The sequence below is a fragment of the Scheffersomyces coipomensis genome, assembly GCF_036884675.1.
Source record: "Scheffersomyces coipomensis strain NRRL Y-17651 chromosome Unknown DFJ63scaffold_5, whole genome shotgun sequence".
NCBI classification, from domain to species: Eukaryota; Fungi; Ascomycota; class Pichiomycetes; order Serinales; family Debaryomycetaceae; genus Scheffersomyces; species Scheffersomyces coipomensis.
Genome location: NW_027042896.1, coordinates 1,003,107 through 1,026,527, shown reverse-complemented (window position 1 = coordinate 1,026,527; position 23,421 = coordinate 1,003,107). Strand labels below are relative to the sequence as shown.

At 32.7% G+C, this 23,421-nt stretch overlaps 12 protein-coding genes across 12 annotated transcripts; 10 read left to right on the top strand and 2 right to left on the bottom strand. All coding sequences in view use genetic code 12, as the record gives it.

Annotated features, from left to right (window-relative positions):
* Nucleotides 1–44: 44 nt before the first annotated feature.
* On the top strand, nucleotides 45–3,414 carry GPI13 (mannose-ethanolamine phosphotransferase). Its single transcript, XM_064903910.1, has one exon. It carries the CDS (start codon nucleotides 280–282, stop codon nucleotides 3,277–3,279), a length of 3,000 nt encoding a protein of 999 aa, XP_064761132.1. The 5' UTR covers nucleotides 45–279; the 3' UTR covers nucleotides 3,280–3,414.
* A 1-nt stretch (nucleotide 3,415) lies between these two features.
* Nucleotides 3,416–6,273, top strand: DFJ63DRAFT_194101 (alpha-1,2-mannosidase MNL1). The gene has a single exon (XM_064903909.1). It carries the CDS (start codon nucleotides 3,566–3,568, stop codon nucleotides 6,128–6,130), a length of 2,565 nt encoding a protein of 854 aa, XP_064761131.1. The 5' UTR covers nucleotides 3,416–3,565; the 3' UTR covers nucleotides 6,131–6,273.
* Nucleotides 6,274–6,416: 143 nt separating this feature from the next.
* Nucleotides 6,417–8,576, top strand: DFJ63DRAFT_314404 (uncharacterized protein; the record flags this gene model as incomplete). The annotated part of the gene is made up of 1 exon (XM_064906360.1): nucleotides 6,417–8,576. The coding sequence occupies one exon, from the start codon at nucleotides 6,417–6,419 to the stop codon at nucleotides 8,574–8,576; it is 2,160 nt and encodes a 719-aa protein (XP_064761130.1).
* Nucleotides 8,577–9,971: 1,395 nt separating this feature from the next.
* On the top strand, nucleotides 9,972–10,172 carry DFJ63DRAFT_274007 (mRNA splicing protein; the record flags this gene model as incomplete). The annotated part of the gene is made up of 1 exon (XM_064904586.1): nucleotides 9,972–10,172. A coding segment is annotated over one exon (201 nt), but the record flags the coding sequence as incomplete, so codon positions are not given.
* A 273-nt stretch (nucleotides 10,173–10,445) lies between these two features.
* Nucleotides 10,446–10,895, bottom strand: GNA1 (glucosamine 6-phosphate N-acetyltransferase; the record flags this gene model as incomplete). The annotated part of the gene is made up of 1 exon (XM_064905141.1): nucleotides 10,446–10,895. The coding sequence occupies one exon, from the start codon at nucleotides 10,893–10,895 to the stop codon at nucleotides 10,446–10,448; it is 450 nt and encodes a 149-aa protein (XP_064761128.1).
* A 453-nt stretch (nucleotides 10,896–11,348) lies between these two features.
* On the top strand, nucleotides 11,349–12,440 carry DFJ63DRAFT_314401 (uncharacterized protein; the record flags this gene model as incomplete). Its single annotated transcript, XM_064906359.1, has 1 exon — nucleotides 11,349–12,440. One exon carries the CDS (start codon nucleotides 11,349–11,351, stop codon nucleotides 12,438–12,440), a length of 1,092 nt encoding a protein of 363 aa, XP_064761127.1.
* A 261-nt stretch (nucleotides 12,441–12,701) lies between these two features.
* Nucleotides 12,702–13,796, top strand: DFJ63DRAFT_314400 (uncharacterized protein; the record flags this gene model as incomplete). Its single annotated transcript, XM_064906358.1, has 1 exon — nucleotides 12,702–13,796. One exon carries the CDS (start codon nucleotides 12,702–12,704, stop codon nucleotides 13,794–13,796), a length of 1,095 nt encoding a protein of 364 aa, XP_064761126.1.
* A 472-nt stretch (nucleotides 13,797–14,268) lies between these two features.
* DFJ63DRAFT_336540 (uncharacterized protein) lies at nucleotides 14,269–15,363 on the top strand (the record flags this gene model as incomplete). The annotated part of the gene is made up of 1 exon (XM_064908398.1): nucleotides 14,269–15,363. The coding sequence occupies one exon, from the start codon at nucleotides 14,269–14,271 to the stop codon at nucleotides 15,361–15,363; it is 1,095 nt and encodes a 364-aa protein (XP_064761125.1).
* A 555-nt stretch (nucleotides 15,364–15,918) lies between these two features.
* Nucleotides 15,919–17,013, top strand: DFJ63DRAFT_336539 (chaperonin 10-like protein; the record flags this gene model as incomplete). The annotated part of the gene is made up of 1 exon (XM_064908397.1): nucleotides 15,919–17,013. The coding sequence occupies one exon, from the start codon at nucleotides 15,919–15,921 to the stop codon at nucleotides 17,011–17,013; it is 1,095 nt and encodes a 364-aa protein (XP_064761124.1).
* A 252-nt stretch (nucleotides 17,014–17,265) lies between these two features.
* On the top strand, nucleotides 17,266–18,360 carry DFJ63DRAFT_314397 (uncharacterized protein; the record flags this gene model as incomplete). Its single annotated transcript, XM_064906357.1, has 1 exon — nucleotides 17,266–18,360. The coding sequence occupies one exon, from the start codon at nucleotides 17,266–17,268 to the stop codon at nucleotides 18,358–18,360; it is 1,095 nt and encodes a 364-aa protein (XP_064761123.1).
* Nucleotides 18,361–18,692: 332 nt separating this feature from the next.
* On the top strand, nucleotides 18,693–19,787 carry DFJ63DRAFT_314396 (uncharacterized protein; the record flags this gene model as incomplete). Its single annotated transcript, XM_064906356.1, has 1 exon — nucleotides 18,693–19,787. The coding sequence occupies one exon, from the start codon at nucleotides 18,693–18,695 to the stop codon at nucleotides 19,785–19,787; it is 1,095 nt and encodes a 364-aa protein (XP_064761122.1).
* Nucleotides 19,788–19,846: 59 nt separating this feature from the next.
* Nucleotides 19,847–23,154, bottom strand: DFJ63DRAFT_320031 (protein kinase). Its single transcript, XM_064907141.1, has one exon. The coding sequence runs from the start codon at nucleotides 22,826–22,828 to the stop codon at nucleotides 19,964–19,966; it is 2,865 nt and encodes a 954-aa protein (XP_064761121.1). The 5' UTR covers nucleotides 22,829–23,154; the 3' UTR covers nucleotides 19,847–19,963.
* Between the last annotated feature and the right edge of the window lie 267 nt (nucleotides 23,155–23,421).

Here is a 23,421-nt window from a genome sequence, read left to right as displayed (position 1 = left end):
TAAATTTATTTTGTACCTTGTGGGATGGAGGGCGGAAGGAGAAAAAAAAGACGCTAAAAATCAAAACATGTCAAATTTAACAAAATTGATTTACAACCGTCAACATCATCACCAATTTAACTAACCAACCCTAGCTTGCCTTCAGCCATCTGCTTGCTTATTACAAGCTGAAATCACCTTCTCCTTCTCAAAGTCATATTCAGATTGGCTTGCCATTCTCCAATTGTTGTTTTAGCTCCTATCAAGTGAGTGAGCAGTGACGCTAATCTACATACAAAAATGGAAGCAGATCAATTTGAAACATCTGCTATTACAAGACGAATAGCTAAACAACAACAGATGCAACAACAAGCCAGAACCAAAGTCAAGCAACAGAAGCTTAGACTCACATTCATGGGATACGTGATTGTGCTTATATTCTTAGCAATTGTTCAAATTATCGGAGTGGCATTTTTCAGTATGGGATTCCTTTTAACTAGAAACGTATTACCTGATATTGCTGATTGTAATATTAATGATAGTTGTATACCGCCTAAGTTTGACAAAGCAGTACTATTAGTCATAGATGCATTGAGATTCGACTTTGCTATACCAATTGAAGGCTCAAATGAATATTATCATAATAACTTCCCCATACTAAATCAATTAGCTCAAAAGGATAATGCTGTTCTTTTGAAATTTATGGCTGATCCTCCTACCACAACATTACAACGATTGAAAGGGTTAACCACAGGATCATTACCTACCTTTATCGATGCAGGTTCAAACTTTGATGGTGATCATATAGATGAAGATAATTGGGTATTGCAATTACATAAACAAAATAAATCAATTGCTTGTTTAGGAGATGATACTTGGCAGGCTTTATTTAGTAATTATATTAATCCAGATTTGAGTTTCCCATTTGATTCATTAAACGTTTGGGATCTTCATACAGTGGACAATGGTGTCATCAAACATATATTTCCATTATTAGATAAATCACAAAGAAATCAATGGGATGTATTAATTGGACATTTCTTAGGTGTTGATCATGCTGGTCATAGATATGGTCCAACTCACTATGCTATGAAGGAAAAATTAAATCAAATGAATGAATTATTAATTAAAATCATAGCCGAATTAGAGGATAATACTCTATTGATTGTTATGGGTGACCATGGAATGGATCATACCGGTAATCATGGTGGTGATTCATTAGATGAATTAGAAAGTACTTTATTCATGTATTCAAAGAATAAAAAGTTTAACAAAAAGGATAAATCACATTATGATATAAGTGATAAAGGTAAAAACTATAGATGGGTAAATCAAATTGATATAGTGCCGACAATTTCCTTGTTATTAGGACTTCCAATTCCATTCAATAATCTTGGTTATCCTATCGATGAAGTCTTTTCTAATGATTTGGAATTAGCTCAAGCAGCTCATAAATCTGTTCAACAATTACATAGTTTCAGAATTAAAACACCTGATTTATCATCTAAATTAAACGAGGATTATCTTAGTTTTATCCAGAATTACACTGACCATGGTAAAGATAAAACTCGTCATCAAGATTTAGTGGAACAAGCTAAAAGATATCAATTCACATCATTAGAAGAATGTAAGAGTCTATGGGCCACATTCGATATGAAATTAATCTACATCGGGTTAACTATATTGTTTTTATCTTTGACATTCCTTTTGACTTATGCTAGATCCATTCCATCAGTTAGGGTACTGACCATGTCATTTGAATTCATTGGATCTGTGATAGCTATGTGTTTACTTGGTCTTGTTATAAGTTTATCAATCTATATTGTGTTGAAACCAGTTGATTTCAGTTTGAACAAATGTTTAGCTACTGGAGCTGCTGCTGGTATAATCATTGGATTCTGGGCTCCAGTTATGGATAGATTCAGCCTTAATTGGCTTTGGCATCAAACTATTGACTTCTTCCTCTATAACTTTAACAGCTATTCCTTTGCAGGATTGCTTTTTGTGTTTAGTCATTGTGTGATATTTGCATCTAATTCATTTGTTGTTTGGGAAGATAAAATGATTCTGTTCTTTTTAATATCATTTGGATTTTGTTGTCTTTATGGAGTGTCAATCAAAACTGGTTTACCAAAAGAGCAAAAGATTTTAGGATTAATGCATGCATTAACCTTTATATTATTGACTAGATTAACTTCGATGATTGATCTTTGTCGTGAAGAACAACGTCCTTATTGCGTACCTACATTCATTTCAAGTTGGTGGTCCATTTTGTTATTACATGGTAGTACTTATATATTACCAGCCATGATTATGTCATTCTATAATTTATCCGGTTCTTACCATTCAGCAGCTCCATTGTGGATCGGTACTGGACTTAAATTCTTAATGTTTATGAATGCTGCACATTGGAGTATCGAATATATTCAAAATTCTGATTATTTCAATGCCAATAATATCTACATTAGTACTGCTTTATTGAAATCTTTAAATTTAGCAATTGCTAGAATTGTGCTTTTTGTGGGATTAATATTAGCTAATTATAGTTGGTCAAAGGGTCCATTATGTGTTAAACTAGAATTTCTGCAAAATGAGGCTGATATCAATACTGAAGAGAATGAAGAAGTTGATGTTCCTAAAACAGCTAATATCTTAGGGTATGGAAATGTGTATGGATCTTCCTATTTCTTATTGTTGCTTAACTTCGCAGTAGCAATTATGCTTGTTACAAAGCCATTAGGAGCTATTTCATTGAATATGTTAATCATTCAAATTTTATCCCTTTTAGAATTATATGACTTATTAAATATTAGAAAAAACCTTGTGGCTCCAATAATATTTGGACTCTTAGCATACCAACACTTTTTCAGTACTGGTCATCAAGCAACTCTTGCAGCTATTCAATGGGAAATAGGATTTATGACAACGGAAACTATTGTCTTTCCTTTTACACATTTGAATATCATTCTAAATACATTTGGATCTTTCTTCATTGTATGTTTAGCCATACCATTAATCACTTTATGGAAGATTGTTCCATCCAATAAGCCAATTACCGTGTTATCACAAATCATCACCAATATAACTACATTGTTAACTTATATAGCTATTACTGGGTTATCAAGTTTAATCTTTGCAGCTCATTTCAGAAGACATTTAATGGTATGGAAGATCTTTGCTCCTAGATTCATGTTAAGTGGATTATTAATAATCTTACTCAATATATTCATCATTATAGTTCCTTTAGCATTTGGTACTGGTAAAGTGGTTACTCAAGTTAATAGAATTTTTGGTAAATAAGCCAAATAATAGTACAATTACAGAAATACGCCGCCCTCTTACAGAATACCTACATACACACATATCTTTATCTTTATATTTATTAACAAAAACTACTTAATTTATAAACTTAGAATATTTATTAAAATAGTATTATTATATAATTGTAGATTCATACACTTCAAACTCTACTTTTTTGTTGCTTCCAGATCACAAGAAAAAAGTTGCTAGGCGATATCAAAATTTCACAGCAAATAGGACACCAAATCATTATAATCAATCTCTTCACCAGTACAACATAATCTAGATGCTTCATGGCAAGATAGGAAGCAACATATATCATCTAGTGTTGGTACTATCATTCAAAGTTATAGTTGTTTTATGCACAGATTTCAATTCATCATTTTCACCAGATCATATACAATATTTACAATTAGAGACCAAAAAGCTATTTGAACATGCTTGGGATTCATATATAGAATACGGGTTTCCAGCAGACGAAGTACGGCCTATTACATGCGAACCATATGGTCCTGATTATAATAATGTAGAAGATACAGTTCGAAATGATGCATTGGGGAATGTATCACTGACAGTGCTTGATAATCTTGATTCATTAGTCATATTCGAAGAATGGGATCAATTAGAGGCCATGTTGGAATATCTTAAACATAAACAAGATTTATTCGAGCAGGACACTATCGTTCAAATATTTGAATTATCTATTCGTTCATTGGGAGGATTGTTATCAGCTCATTTGTTATTAACAGATATCACTAATAAGAAATACGCTCCTGAAAAATTCACTAAATTAAAAGAGATTTCCGATAAATATGATGGATTTCTATTGGAACTTGCGTATGACCTTGGATTGCGGTTGATACCAGCATATAAGACTTCATCAAGAGTTCCGGTTCCTAGAATTAATCTTGCCAAAGGTGTTTTACATGTTCCAGCCCATCTTCAAAGAGACGCATGCACATCAGGAGCAACTACCCCAGTATTGGAATTTACCTTGTTATCGAGATTAACAGGTGATCCTCAATTTGAACATTTCTCCCAAATGACGTTTTGGAAATTATGGTCATCAAAGCTGAAGTTAAATTTCTTACCCATGACAATAGATCCTATCGAGAATCAATGGAAAGATGCTATAACAGGTATTGGAGCTTCCATCGATTCATTTTATGAATATGCTGCCAAAGCATCGATAATTTTCAATGACGATTATATGTGGTCAGTGTTCAAAACTTCATACAAAGCATTATTAACTCACCTGGCCCATGGAGGTGGTCCTAATGAAGGAAGTATGATCTTCAGGAATGTGGGTATTCACGATGGTGTGATATATGGAGATTGGATTGATCTGTTGGGAGCGTTTTGGACTGGTGTACAGGTGTTAACAGGGCAATTGAAAGATGCAGTCAAGACACATATGGTGTATCTTAAAATTTGGGATTATTTTGAACTGATACCAGAAAGATGGATATTTGCCCACTATACTAAGCAAGATAAACCGGCAGAAGATTTCAGCAATATTATTGCATTAGAGTGGTATCCTTTGAGACCAGAATTTATCGAATCAACTTATTACTTATACAGGGCAACTAAGGATCCTATGTATTTACAGATTGGTGAAAGAATTCTTAATGTTTTTAAAACCAGATTCAAAGCCAAATGTGGATTTAGTGGATTGCAAGATGTCAGAACTGGTCAACGTCAAAATAGAATGGAAACTTTCGTCATGGGAGAAACATTAAAGTATTTATATCTCTTGTTTGATGTCAATGATGATATATTTCTTCATAACAATTATTTAATGGGAAGTAAAAATTGGGTGTTTTCTACGGAAGCTCATCCTTTATGGTTGAGTAAACATATTCATCCTACTCATAAAGTTAAATTTTCAGATGATGACAGCAAGGAAGTTATCTCTTTAAGACAACCAATGTTTCAACAATTTCTATCAATCATTCATAGCTACGACTCTAGAAGAGAAAATCTTTTCCAATCAGAAGAAAAATTATACTATAGAAATATCACCTTACCAACAGTTCGTCATTTCAAAGTTCCAAATTTAAAATCCATGTATAAAAAGGATCCATTTAAAGATAGATTCAATACCTGTGAAATAAGTCCATTTAAATCAAACGGTAATCCATTCCTTAAATCAGGTTACTACGAATGGAATAGACTCTTCAATGCTGATTTTGCATTTCAAGATAGTCTTGTTAGACCAGATTATTTGTCTAAGAGTCATCTTGATGGTTCATATATTGAGTTGACTAAATCGTTTTATGATAAATACACTATGTTCTCCAAGGGAAATAATACATTTTTCTTGCAATGTCCTGTCATGTCGAATACTGAAAAGTATGAGTTATTTATGGGAGATATCAAAGGAATCAATGAAATTGAGGTTTCTAGATTATATTATAAGAAACAGCAGGCTGCAAATATAACCAACGAAATACTGCCTGTGATAGATGGAGACTTTTGGATTCCAGAAATAAATGCCTTGCGGGTGATTATAGAAAAATTAGCAGATGGCAAGATTGACTCCTATAACCAACTTATAACACATGAATACATAAGGTCAATCAGAATCGATGATTATGATAATGAGTCTACATGTGACAGCAAGGGTAACGAACAAGCGAATGTGGGTCATTCTGGTAGAGATATAAATATTGCTCTTAGATTAGTCAAGATCAATGGTGTTCATGTTCCAGCAGGATCTATAGTCTGGACGATGCCGTTCGAAAGACATATCCCAGAGCCGGGAAAGGATTCTCTAATCGATATCACCAGTGATAACAGAGTAATACTTCAAGGAAACGTTATAGAGAATCTTATGGTGTGGTATGGTTAAAGACAGATGTATATATGCAAACTTTCACTGTATTATAATAAATTTTGTATTTTTAGATATACTTATTAGATTACTGAGGGGTTATAGCTTCAAAGCTTAGTAATATTTAATAAACTATTCTGGTTGCCTGTAGAATTGATTTAGTAAGAAATAATTATTGTACGCGTATTTGGTGAGTGGAGACCAATCGAAAAAAGTTCCAGGTATCAAAAATTGAAAAAGCGACAGAATTGGTGATACTTTAAATAATTCACTTTAGTTCAATTACAATATTATCAAAGCAAGCATGAATTATGATCCAATCCATGATACGTATGTGTCCTCGCGACCAAACACAGGGAGTAGTGCCGATTCAAATGGGAGTAAGAAACTGATTGAATCGAATGAAACTACTAAATCCTCACAAGAACCAACGCAACCAACATCTAAACATAATACACTTTCTATATCGAACCTAGTCAGTTCACCAGCTCCTAAAACAACATCTATAGCCAATCTCATCAATAGTGACGAAAATGAGAACGAGAAGGAGAACAATGATGAAAACGAAAATGCCAATGAAACACATGATCATGACCATGAGCATGATGAAGAAGATGATGATGATGACGAATATGATACAGATGGCAATTCAGGGTCAAAGGGATCATCATCAAAGAAAAAGAAGAGAAAGTATACTAATAGCACCATACCTAAATGTCGTCATCTCAAGAAGAGTGATGGCGAACCATTCTGGCGTAAAGATATTCAATATGATTTCTTAAAGGCATTATTTGATGATCCTACTGAATGTTTCACTAACAGTTTCCCTCATTCTGATTTGGATAATGCCAACAATAATCCCAAAATCCCATTTGCTGATCTTTATATTAGAACATTGGCTGAATCAAGTAAATGTTCCAGAATATTGAAAGAAAGACTCGTTAGAGATAAAAGATGGAGTTCGTCTGTTGCTAAAGTATGTTTATTAGTGAATGCTGGTAGAATGAATACCACTATAAATTTTGTTCCTGAAATGAGATCAACCTTAAGAACATATCATTCTATTCCATCATTACAGGCTGATCCTTCAAGTAATGGAATTCAATTACAAGACACTCCAAGATTAAAATCCATATTAAAAGCTGTCTGTGAAGATGATAACAAGCCTCGTGAGTTGGATGAGATATTGAAAGAGCCATTTGCAGACAAGCCAAATACAAACGTTTTCCAATTAGTGTTTTTATTAAGTAATAGACCTAATGGTATTCCATATCATCATGAAGATTTAACCGCTAATCTTTTCATGGAATTCTTTTTAAATCCAAAGATTCATCCTGAAAATAGAGCCAAACGATTCCTTTGGTTACTTTATACGTATTTGGAGACCGACTTTACTAAAGAAGAGATGGAAAAGAATCCGTTTGGAGGTGCAACCATTCCTCCATTGGAATATATTGCAGAAACAGATTTAAATAGATTTGATATTGATACTGATTATGAAATTGAGTATTCAGAATCAATGTATACTGTCAGGACAAGATACCTCAAGGATGATAGTAATCCAAGAAGAAGACTTAAACGAGATGATAATGATGAATATGATTCAGAAAACATTTCTGAAAATGAGGTTGAAACGAAGAAGAAACCAGAAGAACAGCCTAAGAAAAAGAGAGTCAAGAGAATACCAACTACATCAATTCCATCTTCAACCAGCAGCAAGACTAGTTCAAGTGATAAGAATGGTCATAAGAAGGAAATTATTGATGAAGTTGCTGAAAATAATAACACGGCTGAGTTCATAAATAACAAGATAAAGTTTAGAGTTAACGCTATTGAATTTCCAATTGATAATCTTTCTAAATTGGTGAAGTCATATACTGGAAACAATCTTCCAACTTCAAAACCTGTGGAATCAAACGCTATTTCATTCCTTAAAGCAGTCTTAAATGAATCTAAACCAATTATCAGAGAAGTTAGAACTTCATCGAAGGCCAGTACTGCTTCATTTAATAAGAAAACTACTATCTTAGGAAGTTGGATATATAGATATTTCAATTATAAAAAGTCAATTGGGAATAAATTACTTGGTATGGAATGGGAAGAAATCAGATATGATCTTGCGAATGGATTAGAGAATTTCATATATCAACAATTTGGAAGATCTTTATTAGTGAATACATCGAATCACGATCACAGTGACGAAAACGACAAGGATTCTAAAGATGCCAATGATGCTGATGCCAATGGAGAAAAAACATCCCATTCTAGAGAATTCGATGATATATTGACGTATTTACCTCAATATGATTTCGCTCATGTTCAAGAGAAGAATACATTCATACTTCAATTAATGACATTTTGTGATGATTGGTTTATTAAACAATTAAAGAATAAGGAATCATTATATACCAGAGGTGAAATATCATTTGATTTAGAGAATAACTCTCTTGAAATTAAGGATTAGGATTTAGTCTTATCGATAATTATATCTATGGACTTCAATATACCATATTGTTGAATCAAATTTAGGAGCAATGAAGTTTTATTCTGGATATTATTATCATTAATGATGAATAATTCTAATTTGGATTCACATTCACCGGTTACAAAATCATTCAATTCAATTTCCCAATTTAGTTTTATGGTGGTATGATTGGATGATTTAAATTCCAATACATTTACCAGTTTAAGAATAGCAAACAATTTAATATTATCATTTAATTCTTGATGAGTTAATAATGGTTGTAAATTTGCTTGGGTTGACATTAACGTTGGATACTTTCTGATCAATTTATAGAAATTACTTATTCTTTTATGTAGTAATATAGACAATGAATTTAATCCAAATATAATTAAATTTATCTTTTTATGAGGGATGTAATTCTTCATCAATACTGTATTGAAGGATGGAGATAATAATGATAATGCAGTTGTGAATTTATTAATCGTTATGGATTTAATTGATTCTTCATGATTATTGATTTCTAATTTGATAGGGAATTTAAATAAAAGTGGTGATATGATTGTAAATTTGATTACTCGTATCAATAATGATTCTTCACTATAGTATTGTTCAGTAGATAAGTGATCCAACTCTAAATAAGGCATGAATTTCTTAATTAGTAGCAATCTTTCATCCCAATTGGTTGATGGTAGTACATGTAAGTTTTGTAAAATATAATTATTATCATTATTATCTTCAGTATCATCATTGAAATGGATTTTATTAGAATTGTCATGGTCAAACCCTTCATCATTCTCGTTTAAATAGTCATCAAGCTTCCTTTTGGTGAGTTTGCTTGCTTGTAAAGCTTTCAATTGTTTGAGTTTAATTCGTAAGTCCTCCACATTATCTTTCAATTGTGATCTTGATCGAAGTAATTCTTCTCGTTTATCTATGAGGTTCAACTTTTGCTGTTGTTTCTGAAGTAGTATCTCAACTTCCCGTACATCGCTGGTATCTTCCACAGTTGGTTCTTGTGATTGAATAGTTTGTTCCTCCTCCTCTTCTTCTTCATTGGTTGATTTCTTTACAACTTTCAGACTAGCTAAATCAAGTCCTATCTCACTTTCCAATTGTTGGAATTCATGGCCTCCATCGCTATCACTAGTTGGTGCATGCGAACTAGGTGTTCCTTGATGTGGAGAAGTTGTTATCAAGTCTGACAAAGACGTTATATCTGGTATATTACTCATATTATGACCAATGAATTGGATTGTTTACGTTTAAAATCATTTGGCTGTAAATCTTTAAATGATCGCGTTTACAAAATCGAAAAATTGAACTAGAAAAATTTAAACTATCATCATCAATCCATTACTATCTATCATCAACAATAATAATTCAATCACAATGGTATCAGCACCCGAGTTAAAGAGCTATATGGACAAGAAGTTGTCCATACAGTTGAATGGAACTAGAAAAGTGACGGGGACATTAAGAGGATACGATGTGTTCTTGAACATAACGTTGGTAGATGCGCTAGAAGAACTGGCTGATGGAGAGAAATTAAACATTGGTACCGTGGTGATTAGAGGTAACTCGATTGTATCATTAGAGGTATGTATAATTCAAAGAGACTGTTTTACTATGAATAACCAAAATACTAACATTAATTTACGTATAGGCTTTAGAAAAGATATGATGACATCAATCTATATGAATAAATATATCTATTAGATGATGGAAATTTTTAGTAATTTCCAAGTGTACTTTATCGCTAATACTGGCAGGCTATATAAATGAATGAATATATATGTATAGTTTGTATAATGTTATAATGAAAAGATGCAATTTTAAAGTTATAACCAAAACCTTGTATGTAAACAGTAACTAATCAAAACGAGTTGACATTTCTATACCACATTGTTTAAACCCACATTTTCCATAGAATCCAGCATTTTCAGGAGAACAATCCAATATAACTTTATAACAACCATACTCTTTGGCTATAGAAGTTAAAGATGTAATCATATAATATCCTAATTTTTTACCTTGTTCAGAAGTTGATACTGATATATCTTCAATATGACCTACTAAACCACATTCATGAATCAATTTATGTTCAACTAATAACATTCCAGTGGCAACCACTACACCAGCTGGACTACTGATGACATAGGGATGATATAAATCAGGTAATGATTCCCAATAATTCAATAATTTAGTGAAATTTTCAATAGTAATATTACCCACTGTAGTTAACACTTTTAAATTTTCAACATAGGATGAATAATCAGATAACTTTAATTTTCGAAACACATATCCATCTGGTAATGTCATTGTTTGTGAGTGTGTCTATATGATTATTAGTTGGTTGGTATTGTTTGACTTGAAACAAACTTTTATACCATTTATATATATATATATATCCAATGGCTATATTTGGTATCATCATTGATCCCAAATAAATCAAAAACATAAACAGGACACAAAACTGAAAACAAAAAAACATCCAAACCTCCTGGTAAATCCATGCCGCGACATTACCTTTCCCAATTAGGTAATTTTGATCTCCAACCACATTTAGGAAACGGAAGATGGAGTTGAATGATATTGAATGTTCCATTAAGAATTTGCATATGATCTCTCTTTAATTGAATTGGATGGCAAAATTCACTTTTGTAGATCAAAACTAAAACTATAATTATTTGTATATATAGAGACTAAGTTCTTGTTCCAGCCAACTGTTTGTTATTATTATTATTATTTTTATTGATTTACAGAATATTTGCGATGGGATTCACAACTGACACTTTAAAGTATAAGGCGTATACTTTTAAAACGAGATCAGAGCCAATTGTAATTCGTGATCAGGAAATCAAATTACAAAAACAAAGTGATGGAAGTTATAACGTTCCAACTTCAAAGATCCTTGTCAAAGTCTATGCGGCCGCCTTGAACCCTGTTGATCTTAAAATTCATAATTTAGCTTATTGGCCAGTTCAATTCATTTTGGGATATCAAGGTCTTGGAAAGGATTATAGTGGTAGGATTGTTGCCATTGGGAAAAAAGCTCAAATATCAACTCATTTAAATGTTGGTGATCTTGTTCAAGGGTTTTATCCTCATTTTAGTCCTACAGGTACATTAAGTGAATATATATTAGTGGATGGAACTAATAATGCTGATAAACAAATAACGAATATCCCTAGTAATATCACCTTAGCTCAAGCAGCATCTTGGCCATTGGTATATGGAACTACATACCAATTAACTCATGATTATAATTTCACTGATAAAAAAGTATTGATTTTGGGTGGTGCTACATCAGTTGGAAGATATCTTATTCAAGTCATTAAAAGTAAAGGAGCCAAAGAAATCATTGTAACTTGTTCTCCAAGATCAGTTGATTTAGTTAAGCAATTAGGTGCTACTAATACCATCGATTATACTCAAGGATCAATATTAAATCCAACTTTGGAATTTGTAAAAGATGGTACATTTGATCATATTTATGATTGTATTGGAAATGCAGAATTATTCCCTTCAATTTATGATATTTTACCTTCAGATGGATCAGGTAATTATCAAACTATTGTAGGGGATGGTAAATCATTAAATCTAAGTATAAAGACTATTACATCTTACTTTACAGTATTTAAAAGACGGTTTGCATCCATAATCCATACATTGGGATATAATTATCGACTTCATTTACTTAATAGTGATGGTGATTGGATTAAAGAAGGTCGACAATTAATTGAAGATGGGCATTTAAAGATATTTGTGGATACATATTTCAAATTTGAAGACCTTGATAAAGCCATTGAATTATTAGCTACAGAAAAGGCTAATGGTAAAGTGGTGGTTAAAATTGAAGAATAAGCCATATTCTATCCCTATTATATATCTACGTAATACTATAATACAGATTAATATTTAGATAGTCCATCCCACAAGTAATATTAGAGAGGCTTGAAAAATATGAGATGTGTAAAAAGAAGATCTCCGCATACACATCGTATATGATGTGGCGGTAACTAATCCTCCCCACGATAACAAAAAATTATCATATAAATAGAACCACGCCTTATCATCATCCATCAATTGTATAACCAATTTGAACTTAAATTAGCATCATTGACTATGACGTTCACATCTGATACCTTAACTTATAAGGCTTACGTCTTTACAGGCAATAAAAGTGCCATTGAACTTCAAGATATCACTCTTAAATTAGAGAAACAAATTGATGGTAGTTACAATGTTCCAGCTGATAAGATTTTAATTAAAGTCCATGCGGCTGCATTGAATTTGATAGATCTCAAAATATATAACTTGGCTTATTGGCCTTTCCACTATCTTATTGGCCAACAAGGTATGGGTAAGGAGTATAGTGGTAAAATTGTTGCAATTGGTGAAAAGGCTCAATTGAGTACTGCATTTAGAGTAGGGGATTCTGTTAATGGATTCTTTGCTCATAGTGTTCCAAATGGTGCTTTTAGTGAGTATTTATTAGTTGAACCTGGTAATAAAGCTGAGGGTGAGCTTACTCACACACCTAAGAATCTTTCGTTGACTGATGCAAGTTCTTGGCCTTCTGTATATGGAACTGTCCGTAGATTAACGGTTGGTGTGGATTTGAAAGATAAGAAAATATTGGTTCTTGGTGGTGGTAGTGCTGTTGGTAGATGCCTCATTCAATATATTAAATTAGAAGGCGCTAAAGAAATCTATGCTTCTGCTTCACCAAGATCGGAAGCAGTAGTTAAGGAATTAGGTGCCAAAAGTACAATCGATTACACAAAGGGGTCAATTCTTAATGGTGCTTTAGAATTAGTCCTGAATGGTGAACCATTTGATATCATCTACGATTGTGTAGGAAGTAATGATTTATTCCCCAAAATCGAGTATCTCTTACCTAAAACTGGTGGTCGATACGCTACAATTGTTGGCGATGCTGGATTTCTTAAATTGTCGGCATCTACTTTATTGCTCACTTTGACTAGTATCAAGAGAATGGTTTTATCAAATTATAATAGATTACCTTATACTTATAAGGTTCACTTTGGAAATTTCGATCCAGATTGGATTGAAGGTGGTAAACAATTGATTGAGGAAGGTAAATTGAAAACGTTTATTGATAGTTATTATAAATTTTCTGATTTGAACAAAGCTCTTGCCCATTTGGAAGCGGGTAAAGTCAGTGGAAAGGTAATTCTTAAAGTCGAAGAAGATTGATTTAATAAGTTACTTCTTTTTATACTTACATATGTATTGAATATATCAGAGTATCGTTATAGAATTAGAGATATATTTCATATCTCATGATAAAATGGTTATGATCCAACAGTACAATAATTCTGATTAAATTAGCTAATTATGCAAATGACGTATTACAAATCAAAATAATCACAGCCACGTCAAATCCACACTCATATTTGACATTTATTACGGATAATTTTACGGATAAAATTGAAGTATGAATAATTTTATTTATCGTATATGAAATCTAAATTGATTATTAACATCCAAAAATTGGCTGCAATTAAATTCCGCGCAAAGTCCGATGGGGATAACTAAACACCTTAAATTTTTTTGCGATTAACAAAATCAGGTAGCGTATAAATGACGTCTAGTAGAACCAATTGATCAATTGACTATTACCATTGTACAATAGTATCAAATCATTATCACAAGCAAGCAATCCAAGATGAACTTCAAATCTGATAAATTTACTTACAAAGCTTACACTTATACCAGTAGTACAAGTGGAGTTAAACTTGGTGATATTTCTATCAAATTAGAGAAACAAAGTGATGGTAGTTATAATGTTCCAGCTGATAAAGTTTTAATCAAAGTCCATGCTGCTGCTTTGAATTTGTTTGATGTCAAATTATATAACTTAGCTGTATGGCCGATCCATTATTTTACTGGTAAACGAGGTCTTGGTGAAGATTATAGTGGTAAGATTGTTGCAATTGGTTCAAAGGTGAAACTGGCTGGTAAGTTTAAAGTTGGTGATTTAGTTCAAGGATTCTTTGTTGGGTTTGTTCCAAATGGTACTTTTAGTGAGTACATATTAGTTGATACTAGCGTTAAAACTGAAGGTGAATTTACTCATGTTGTTAAGAATCTTTCATTAACTGATGCCTGTTCTTGGCCTGAAGTTTACGGTACAGTGAATAGAATTACAGCTGGGCTTGACTTGAAAGATAAGAAAATATTGGTTCTTGGTGGTGGTAGTTCTATTGGTAGATACCTTATTCAATATCTTAAATTAGAAGGGGCTAGAGAGATCTATGCAACCGCTTCATCAAGGTCTGCCGCACTCGCCAAAGAATTAGGTGCCAAAGGAACAATCGATTATACTAAAGGCTCCATCCTTAATCCTGTTTTAGAGTTAGTTCACAAAAGTGAACCATTTGATATCATTTTAGATTGTGTTGGAGGTAATGAATTATTTCCCAAGATTACTGATATCCTTCCCAAATCTGGTGGTCATTATAATACTGTTGTAGGTGATTCAACGGCTACTAAATTATCGATTTCGAAAATCAGGCTCCACTTGGGTAGTGTCAGAAGAGCAAAGTCATCTGATAATAATAAATTGCCTTATAGTTATAAATTTCTTTTGGGACATTTTGAGCCTGGTTGGATTGAACGTGGAAAACAATTGATTGAAGAAGGGAAATTGAAACCGTTTATTGACCGTTATTATAAGTTTTCTGAGTTGGAGAAAGGACTTGCTTATTTGGAAGCTGGTAAAGTCAGTGGTAAGATTATTCTTAAAGTCGAAGAAGATTAAATATAGATAATTTCTATATCTATGTAGTTTTTTTACTAAAGGTTTAGTTCTGTTAAATTATGATAGTTTATAGTATTTAAGTGAATATTTGTATACATGTTGAATATATCAGGATATAATGAGACAATGAATGAGAACTGATTGAAGTTGGTAATTTCAACTGATCTTAGTCGCTAAAAATTGCAAGAGCTAAAGCGGAGATTATAATTGAAGAGAATTTCTTTCTCCTTCTATCCTCTATATCTAATTTCACCTATAATAGTACAAAACAAAATTTCTTATTTCGTATTTAAACTCATGTTGACATAAAGGACGGATAATGCTCACGGCTAAAATTTATTCTGTTTACATTTTTTTCGTTTGTATACAAAATGCAGCAGCCAAAAAAATGGTTGCAATTAAATTCCGCTCAAAATCCGTATGGCCATAGTTAAATGATTTTAACAGTAGTAGAGTCAGTTAAAGTATAAATAGCCACTATTAGAACCAATTGATTAATTCAAAATTATGAATCTAATATAACATCGAAGAATCTTCATTAGCAATCAATCCAAGATGATCTTCACATCCAAAACATTTACTTATAAAGCCTACACTTATACTAGCAGTACAAGTGGTATTAACCTTGATGATATTACTATTAAGTTAGACAAACAAAGGGATGGTACCTACAATATTTCACCTAATAAGATCTTAGTCAAAATCCACGCAGCTGCTTTGAATCCACTTGATGTTAAATTGTATAACGTGTCTGTATGGCCCCTCAACTATTTTCTAGGTAAAAGAGGTCTTGGGGAAGATTACAGTGGTACAATTGTGGCTATTGGCGAAAAGGTAAAAAAGAATGGTAAGTTTAAGGTCGGTGATTTAGTACAAGGACTTGCTTTTGTTTTTATTCCAAATGGTACATTCAGTGAATATATATTAGTTGATACATCTAATAGTGCTGAAGGGGAACTTACACACGCTCCAAAAAATATTTCTTTAACGGATACCTGTGCTTGGCCTGAAGTGTATGCCAGTATTCACAAAATGACAGCTGGAGTAGATTTACAAGATAAGAAAGTTTTGGTTCTTGGAGGTGGTAGTTCTGTTGGTAGATACCTTATCCAATATTTAAAAGTGAAAGGCGCCAAAGAAATTTATGCTACTGCGTCTCCAAGATCTGAAACAGTGGTTAAAGAGTTAGGTGCAAAAGGTACAATTGATTATACAAAAGGTCCAATTCTTAATTCTGTTTTAGAATTGGTTCAAAAGACTGAACCATTTGATATCATTTTAGATTGTGTCGGAAGTGATGAGTTATTTCCAAAGATTAAATATCTCTTCCCCAAATTAGGAGGTCATTACGGTACTATTGTTGGTGATTCTGTGGTCTATAAATTATCACTTTCAAGTGTCTTAGCCGTTTCAAGAAGTATTAGAAGATCAATCTTGTCAAAATATAATAGATTACCTTATACGTATAGGTTACTGTTAGGTAAATATGATCCCGATTGGATTGAAAGTGGTAGAGACTTAATTGAAGAAGGTAAAGTGAAACCATTTATTGATAGTTATTATAAGTTTTCTGAATTGGACAAAGCTCTTGCACGGTTAGAATCAGGTAAAGTCAGTGGAAAGGTTATTCTTAAAGTTGAAGAAGATTAATTTATCTCTTTTCTATATAAGATACTTCAATATATTCATCTACTCCATATTATCTTCGTAGTATCATCATTAAACCGAATTAGGAAAAAGCTGCAATTAATATCCGCGCAAAATGAAGTTTGACGTTATATGGGGAGGGGGGGAAACCACACCTTAAAACTCAAAAGCTTACAATGAGTTTGCCATCGCCAATTGAATATTATTTGCCATTGAGAGTATCGAAGTATCATCATCGTCATCAATCAATCAATCATGACTTTCACATCTGATACATTTACTTACAAAGCTTATACATACACTAGCAGTACAAGTGGTGTTAGACTTGACGATATCACTATCAAATTAGAGAAACAAAGGGATGGTACCTACAACGTTCCAGCTGATAAGATACTAGTCAAAATTCATGCTGCTGCGTTGAATCCAGTTGATGTTAAATTATACAACTTATCTATTTGGCCTTTGAATTATCTTTTAGGTAAACGAGGTCTTGGAGAAGATTATAGTGGCAAAATTGTGGCTATTGGTGATAAGGCTCAATTAAGTACAGCATTCAAAGAAGGTGATTTAGTACTGGGATTCTCTACTTCATTTGTTCCAAATGGGACTTTTGCTGAGTATATATTAGTTGATCCTTCTAAGAACGCTGATGGGCAACTCACACATGCTCCTAAGAATCTTTCTTTAACTGACGCTAGTTCTTGGCCTGAAGTGTACGGAACAGTTCGTATAATGACAGTCGGCGTCGATTTGAAAGATAAAAAATTCTTGGTTCTTGGTGGCGGTAGTTCTATTGGTAGATCCCTTATCCAATACCTTAGATTAGAAGGGGCCAAAGAAATCTACGCCACAGCTTCACCAAGATCAGCTGCCGTAGTTAAAGAATTAGGTGCAAAAGGTACAATCGATTACACAAAGGGGTCAATTCTTAATCCGGCTCTAGAATTAGTCCTGAATGGTGAACCATTTGATATCATCTACGATTGTGTAGGAAGTAATGATTTATTCCCCAAGATTGAATATCTCTTTCCTAAAACAGGTGGTCGATATGCAACAATCGTGGGTGATGCCGGGTTTCTTAAATTATCAATATCGAGTTTATTACTGACTTTGACTAGTGTCAAGAGATCATTATTATCAAGTTATAATTATTTGCCTTATACTTATAAATTACATCTTGGTATAACTGGTCTAGATTGGATTGAAGGTGGTAGACAATTGATTGAAGAAGGTAAATTGAAACCATTCATTGATAGTTACTACAAATTTTCCGAGTTCGATAAAGCTTTTGACCATTTGAAAACTGGTAAAGTCAGCGGTAAGATCATTCTCAAAGTCGAAGAAGATTAATTCATCTCTTATCTATATACCACACTTTGATATACATTCATATACTTCATATTATCTTGATACTATTAACCCCATATAGCTCCGGATAATTTGTGATCTATTTTCATTATTAAGCAATGAACCGAATTAGGAAAAAGTTGCAATTAATATCCGCGCAAAGTCCGAGAAAAACTATGTATATGGGGGATAGGGATACTCTTAACTACACTTTAAAACTCGCTGTTAACAAAATATATAAATAGTCTTGATTGCCATCGTCAATTGAATATTATTAACCATTGAGAGTATCGAAGTATCATCGTCATCATCATCATCAACATCATCAATCCATCATGACTTTCACATCTGATACATTTACTTACAAAGCTTACACATACACTAGCAGTACAAGTGGTCTTAAACTTGACGATATCACTATCAAATTAGAGAAACAAATCGATGGAAGTTTCAATGTTCCAGCTGATAAGATTTTAGTAAAAATCCATGCTGCTGCTTTTAATCCTCTTGATGTTAAATTGTATAACTTATCGTTTTGGCCTTTAAACTATCTTTTAGGTAAAAGAGGTCTCGGTGAAGATTATAGTGGTAAAATTGTGGCTATTGGTGAAAAAGCACAATTAACTACAGCATTCAGAGTAGGTGACTTGGTTCTGGGATTCTATGCTGGTTTTGTTCCACATGGGACTTTCAGTGAATATGTATTGGTTGATACTACTAAAAAGGCTGAGGGTGAACTTACTCATGCTCCTAAGAATCTTTCTTTAACTGACGCTAGTTCTTGGCCTGAAGTGTATGGAACTATCCGTAGAATGACAGTCGGAGTTGATTTGAAAGATAAGAAAATATTGGTTCTTGGTGGTGGTAGTTCTGTTGGTAGATACCTTATTCAATATCTTAAATTAGAAGGGGCCAAAGAAATCTACGCCAGTGCTTCATCAAGATCAGAAGCAGTAGTTAAAGAATTAGGTGCCAAAGGAACAATTGATTATACCAAAGGGTCAATTCTTAATGGTGCTTTAGAATTGGTCAAAGACAGCGAACCATTTGATATCATCTACGATTGTGTAGGTAGTAATGACTTATTTCCCAAGATTGAATATCTCTTCCCTAAAACAGGTGGTCTTTACGCTACCGTTGTGGGTGATGATGGATTTGATCAATTAACTTTCCCAAATTTCTTACTCATTTTACAGACTGTTAAAAGATCGTTGTTGTCAAGTTATAATTATTTGCCTTATACTTATAAATTACATTTAGGAAGTTTCGCTCCAGATTGGATTGAAGGTGGTAGACAATTGATTGAAGAAGGTAAATTGAAACCATTCATTGATAGTTACTACAAATTTTCCGAGTTCGATAAAGCTTTTGCACACTTGGCGGCTGGTAAAGTTAGTGGTAAAATCATTCTTAAAGTTGAAGAAGATTAAATTTGGTAGTTTAGTATATATGTTTAGGTCTGTATAGATTGAATTAGGTTATATAGTGAAATAAAATTTATTAAAATTTCGTACATTTCATTAAAAATTAAATTTGAGGAGAGAGTATAATAATACATATGCCAAATTTAAATAAAAAAATAATATGTGAACGAATGAACTTTAGCTTATGCTGTACTCATTCTTTCAATTTCTCCACTATTACGACAAAATGATTCATAAATCATTTCCATATCCCATCTTTTTGTAATATCCTTTTCTAAACATCCTGTTATAATATTATATAACCATTCAAATTCCCTTGTATCCTTATATTCTAACCATGCCTTTTGTAAGACTTGTAATTCTTGTTGACGTTTAAGATCAATCAATGAAGGTGATTGAATCATTAAACTTGCTGGTAATACATCTTTATTATTATCCGATTTACTATCATCATCGGTTTTCTCTTTAAATATCCATTCTAATAAACATGCCTTTTTTAAATCATCTTTATTATATTTACCCGCCGTAATCATAGCTCGTAATCTTGGTTCATATTGATGTTGAAATGGTAATTTCCCCACACACATAGTATAAATTAATACTCCCAATGCCCAAACATCTGCCAGTGGTCCTAATGGAGGTGGTGAAGGTGATAATAATTCAGGGGAAGCATAAGGCAATGAACCTATATGTGAATGAGGTAATTCTGAATCAATCCCTTCATTACTGTTATTAATCGGTCTGACTTCTAATTTTGAATTAAATAATCCTGAATGAGTTGGAGTTAAATCAACTGATTGTAATGATGGACCAAGTGATTTAAATAATTGAGAAATACCAAGTCTAGAATCATCTTGAACTTTGAGATTCCTCGTACTAGCCGAATCGCCACCTTGATATGGTTTTCTAGTTTCAGTATTAGATGATCTACTTCTCATCATTAAAGTTTCTTCATCAACCAAAAGTGGAGATATTGGATTTGGTAAGTATCGAGCCGAAGATTTTCTACTTAATCTTGAAGTATAAACTCTTGACATTCCAAAATCACAAAGAATCATTTTATATTCCCCATCTTTTTCTTCAGATTCCACTAAAACATTCTCTAATTTCATATCTCCATGAACAATCCCCTTCATTTCATGCATGTATAATAAAGCTTTCACAATTTGAGCCGTACAACGAATAACTTTCATTAATCTATCCATTTGACCTTCGATGGAAAACTCTAATGGACCTGTCGTATTCATTATTCCACCGCTATATAAACCCCAACTGGAAACTAATTCAAAAAGAGTACCACCGTAAATTCTATTAGTAATACAAAATATGGCATGTTCAGTTTCAAGATATTTTAATAATGGTAGGATATTCTCATGATGTAATTGTTTCCAAATAGCTATTTCCTTCTTAAATACTTCCAAAACTTTGGCATTGGGTTTATTCTTCCTTAAGTCAGCTCTACTAGGAGATGAAGTTCTTGAAGGAGATGAATCCATATCACGAGTTGATTTCACAATCTTAATGGCTCTAACGGTACCAAAATTATCCACACATTCTCGAATTACTCCAAATGCACCGAAACCGATGATTTTACCTAATTCATGATTCATGACAATAGCACCTTTTTCATCCACATTAACTCTTGGTACTTTACTATCGAGTTGTTTTAAATCATTGGTAGAAGTTCTAGCTAATAATCTTTCAGCAACCGTGCTGACACTACCCATTCTTGATCTTCTAACAAAACTATTATTCCCCGAATTGATTCCTCCACCATTACCACCACTTCTATTTGTTTTACCTGAACTATTGGAACTACCAAATTTATCATTAAGATAATTCTTAGCAAATAATGAGAATTGAGAATAATCAATTGATTCTGAAAATGAACGAACTAATTTCTTCCGTTGTGAATAAGGTAAATCATTAAAATTCTGAGGTAAACTATTTAAAATCCATTCATAATTGATTTCATCAGGTAAGTCTGATTTTTGTCTCTTAGGCTTATGATCATCTTCACCATTATTATTATGATTGTGACCTGGTTTTTTGGGTTTGATTTCAATATTTGACGGTATAGTTAAAGCACCTTCGTTAATTATATTTAAACCTGTGGTTGAATTTGAATTTGAATGGGAATTATTAGATACGGTACCTCCAGCAGTAGTACCTCTTGATTTCATAAAATCATGTAATTTTGAATATGAGAATTTACCTGGATTAGATTGATTCGATCTAATTGGTTGAGGAGCAACCTTAGCATGTAATTGATTTAAATCTAAATATGAAGCTTCACGACTTTGAGGAGTTGAAGTATGACTAGTAGTATTTGAATGAATTAAATTTTCATTTTTAATATCATATTGATTTGAAGATGCATTTTCAATTAGATTTTGATCACTGACGTTTTTATTCCATCTATAGATCAAATCAGCAAAATCTAATCCTGGAATATATTCATCTTCTAATCCCACCACATAATCTGCATCACCAGTATCAATAAGTTCATCATGAGATCGGGAATATATTTTAGTAGGACTCTGGGCTCTACTAGTTCTATTACTTGTTTGATTACTATCTTCATTTACTTTATTTAATGAAGTGAATGTATTAAATCGATTAAAATCATGATTAGGATTTTCAGTTCTAGGAACTTGAGGTCTAATTTTCCCATCATCATATAATCTATGACCTGTAGTTTCATCGAAATTGTTCTTTTCAGTTTCAGAATATCTTCTTAATGCACGATAATTGGTGATTTCCTTAGTAGGAGGAGGTAACAGTTCTTGTCTTTGATTAGGGTCGATTTTTTGTCTTAATTTAAGGAGGTGTGATCCAAATGAACTAGTTTGATCTAACCTATTGCTAGAGCCTGGTTGATAGGATTCAATGCTATGATCAGTTTCGTAGGTTCCACTGCTATTATCGGTGGTATTGGAGATGCTTTGCTTTGGAGTAGTCCCTTTATCATCATCTAGTTGAAACTTTGAATCATCCAATATATTGATGGTGGAAACTTTGGGTTCCGCCTTTAATGGTATATTCATTAACTTTTTGATTATTATAAAATATATGCAGAATGGTAAATTACCAGAAATATGAACTAAGCTTGAACTCTATATGAATGATGATGATACTTGTTGTTTGTAAAAGCTTTCTAATGTGTTTGGCTAATAATACTGTGTGTATGAGGGTGTGGGACAGACACTGATTGAGATAAAATATTGACTAATTAAAATCCACTATACATGAATGGTGGCGTCAATGTTAAGATGTAATGATAGTAATACCTGATCAACTGGTGGTGTGATTGTACAATTGACTTGGTTGACTCAATTGTGGTTCAAATCAGTTAAACTATTTTGATGATAGTTAAAAACCCTGATTTCTTAATAGATGACTCCTGACTCAAACAGAAACTTTTTTTTTTGGAGTGATGAAGAAATAAAAAAAAAAGGTCGTGCAATGTGGAGAAGCAAACAAGGTGGAGTTGAATCATAATTACGATGTTTTTGAATGATTTTACAGTGTTTATATATATGACTGGTCATTTGAAGTCATTCAAGATGATATTTCAGATATATGACATGGGATCTTTACTCACTAAGTGAAATCTCATCTATGATATTCATAATATATC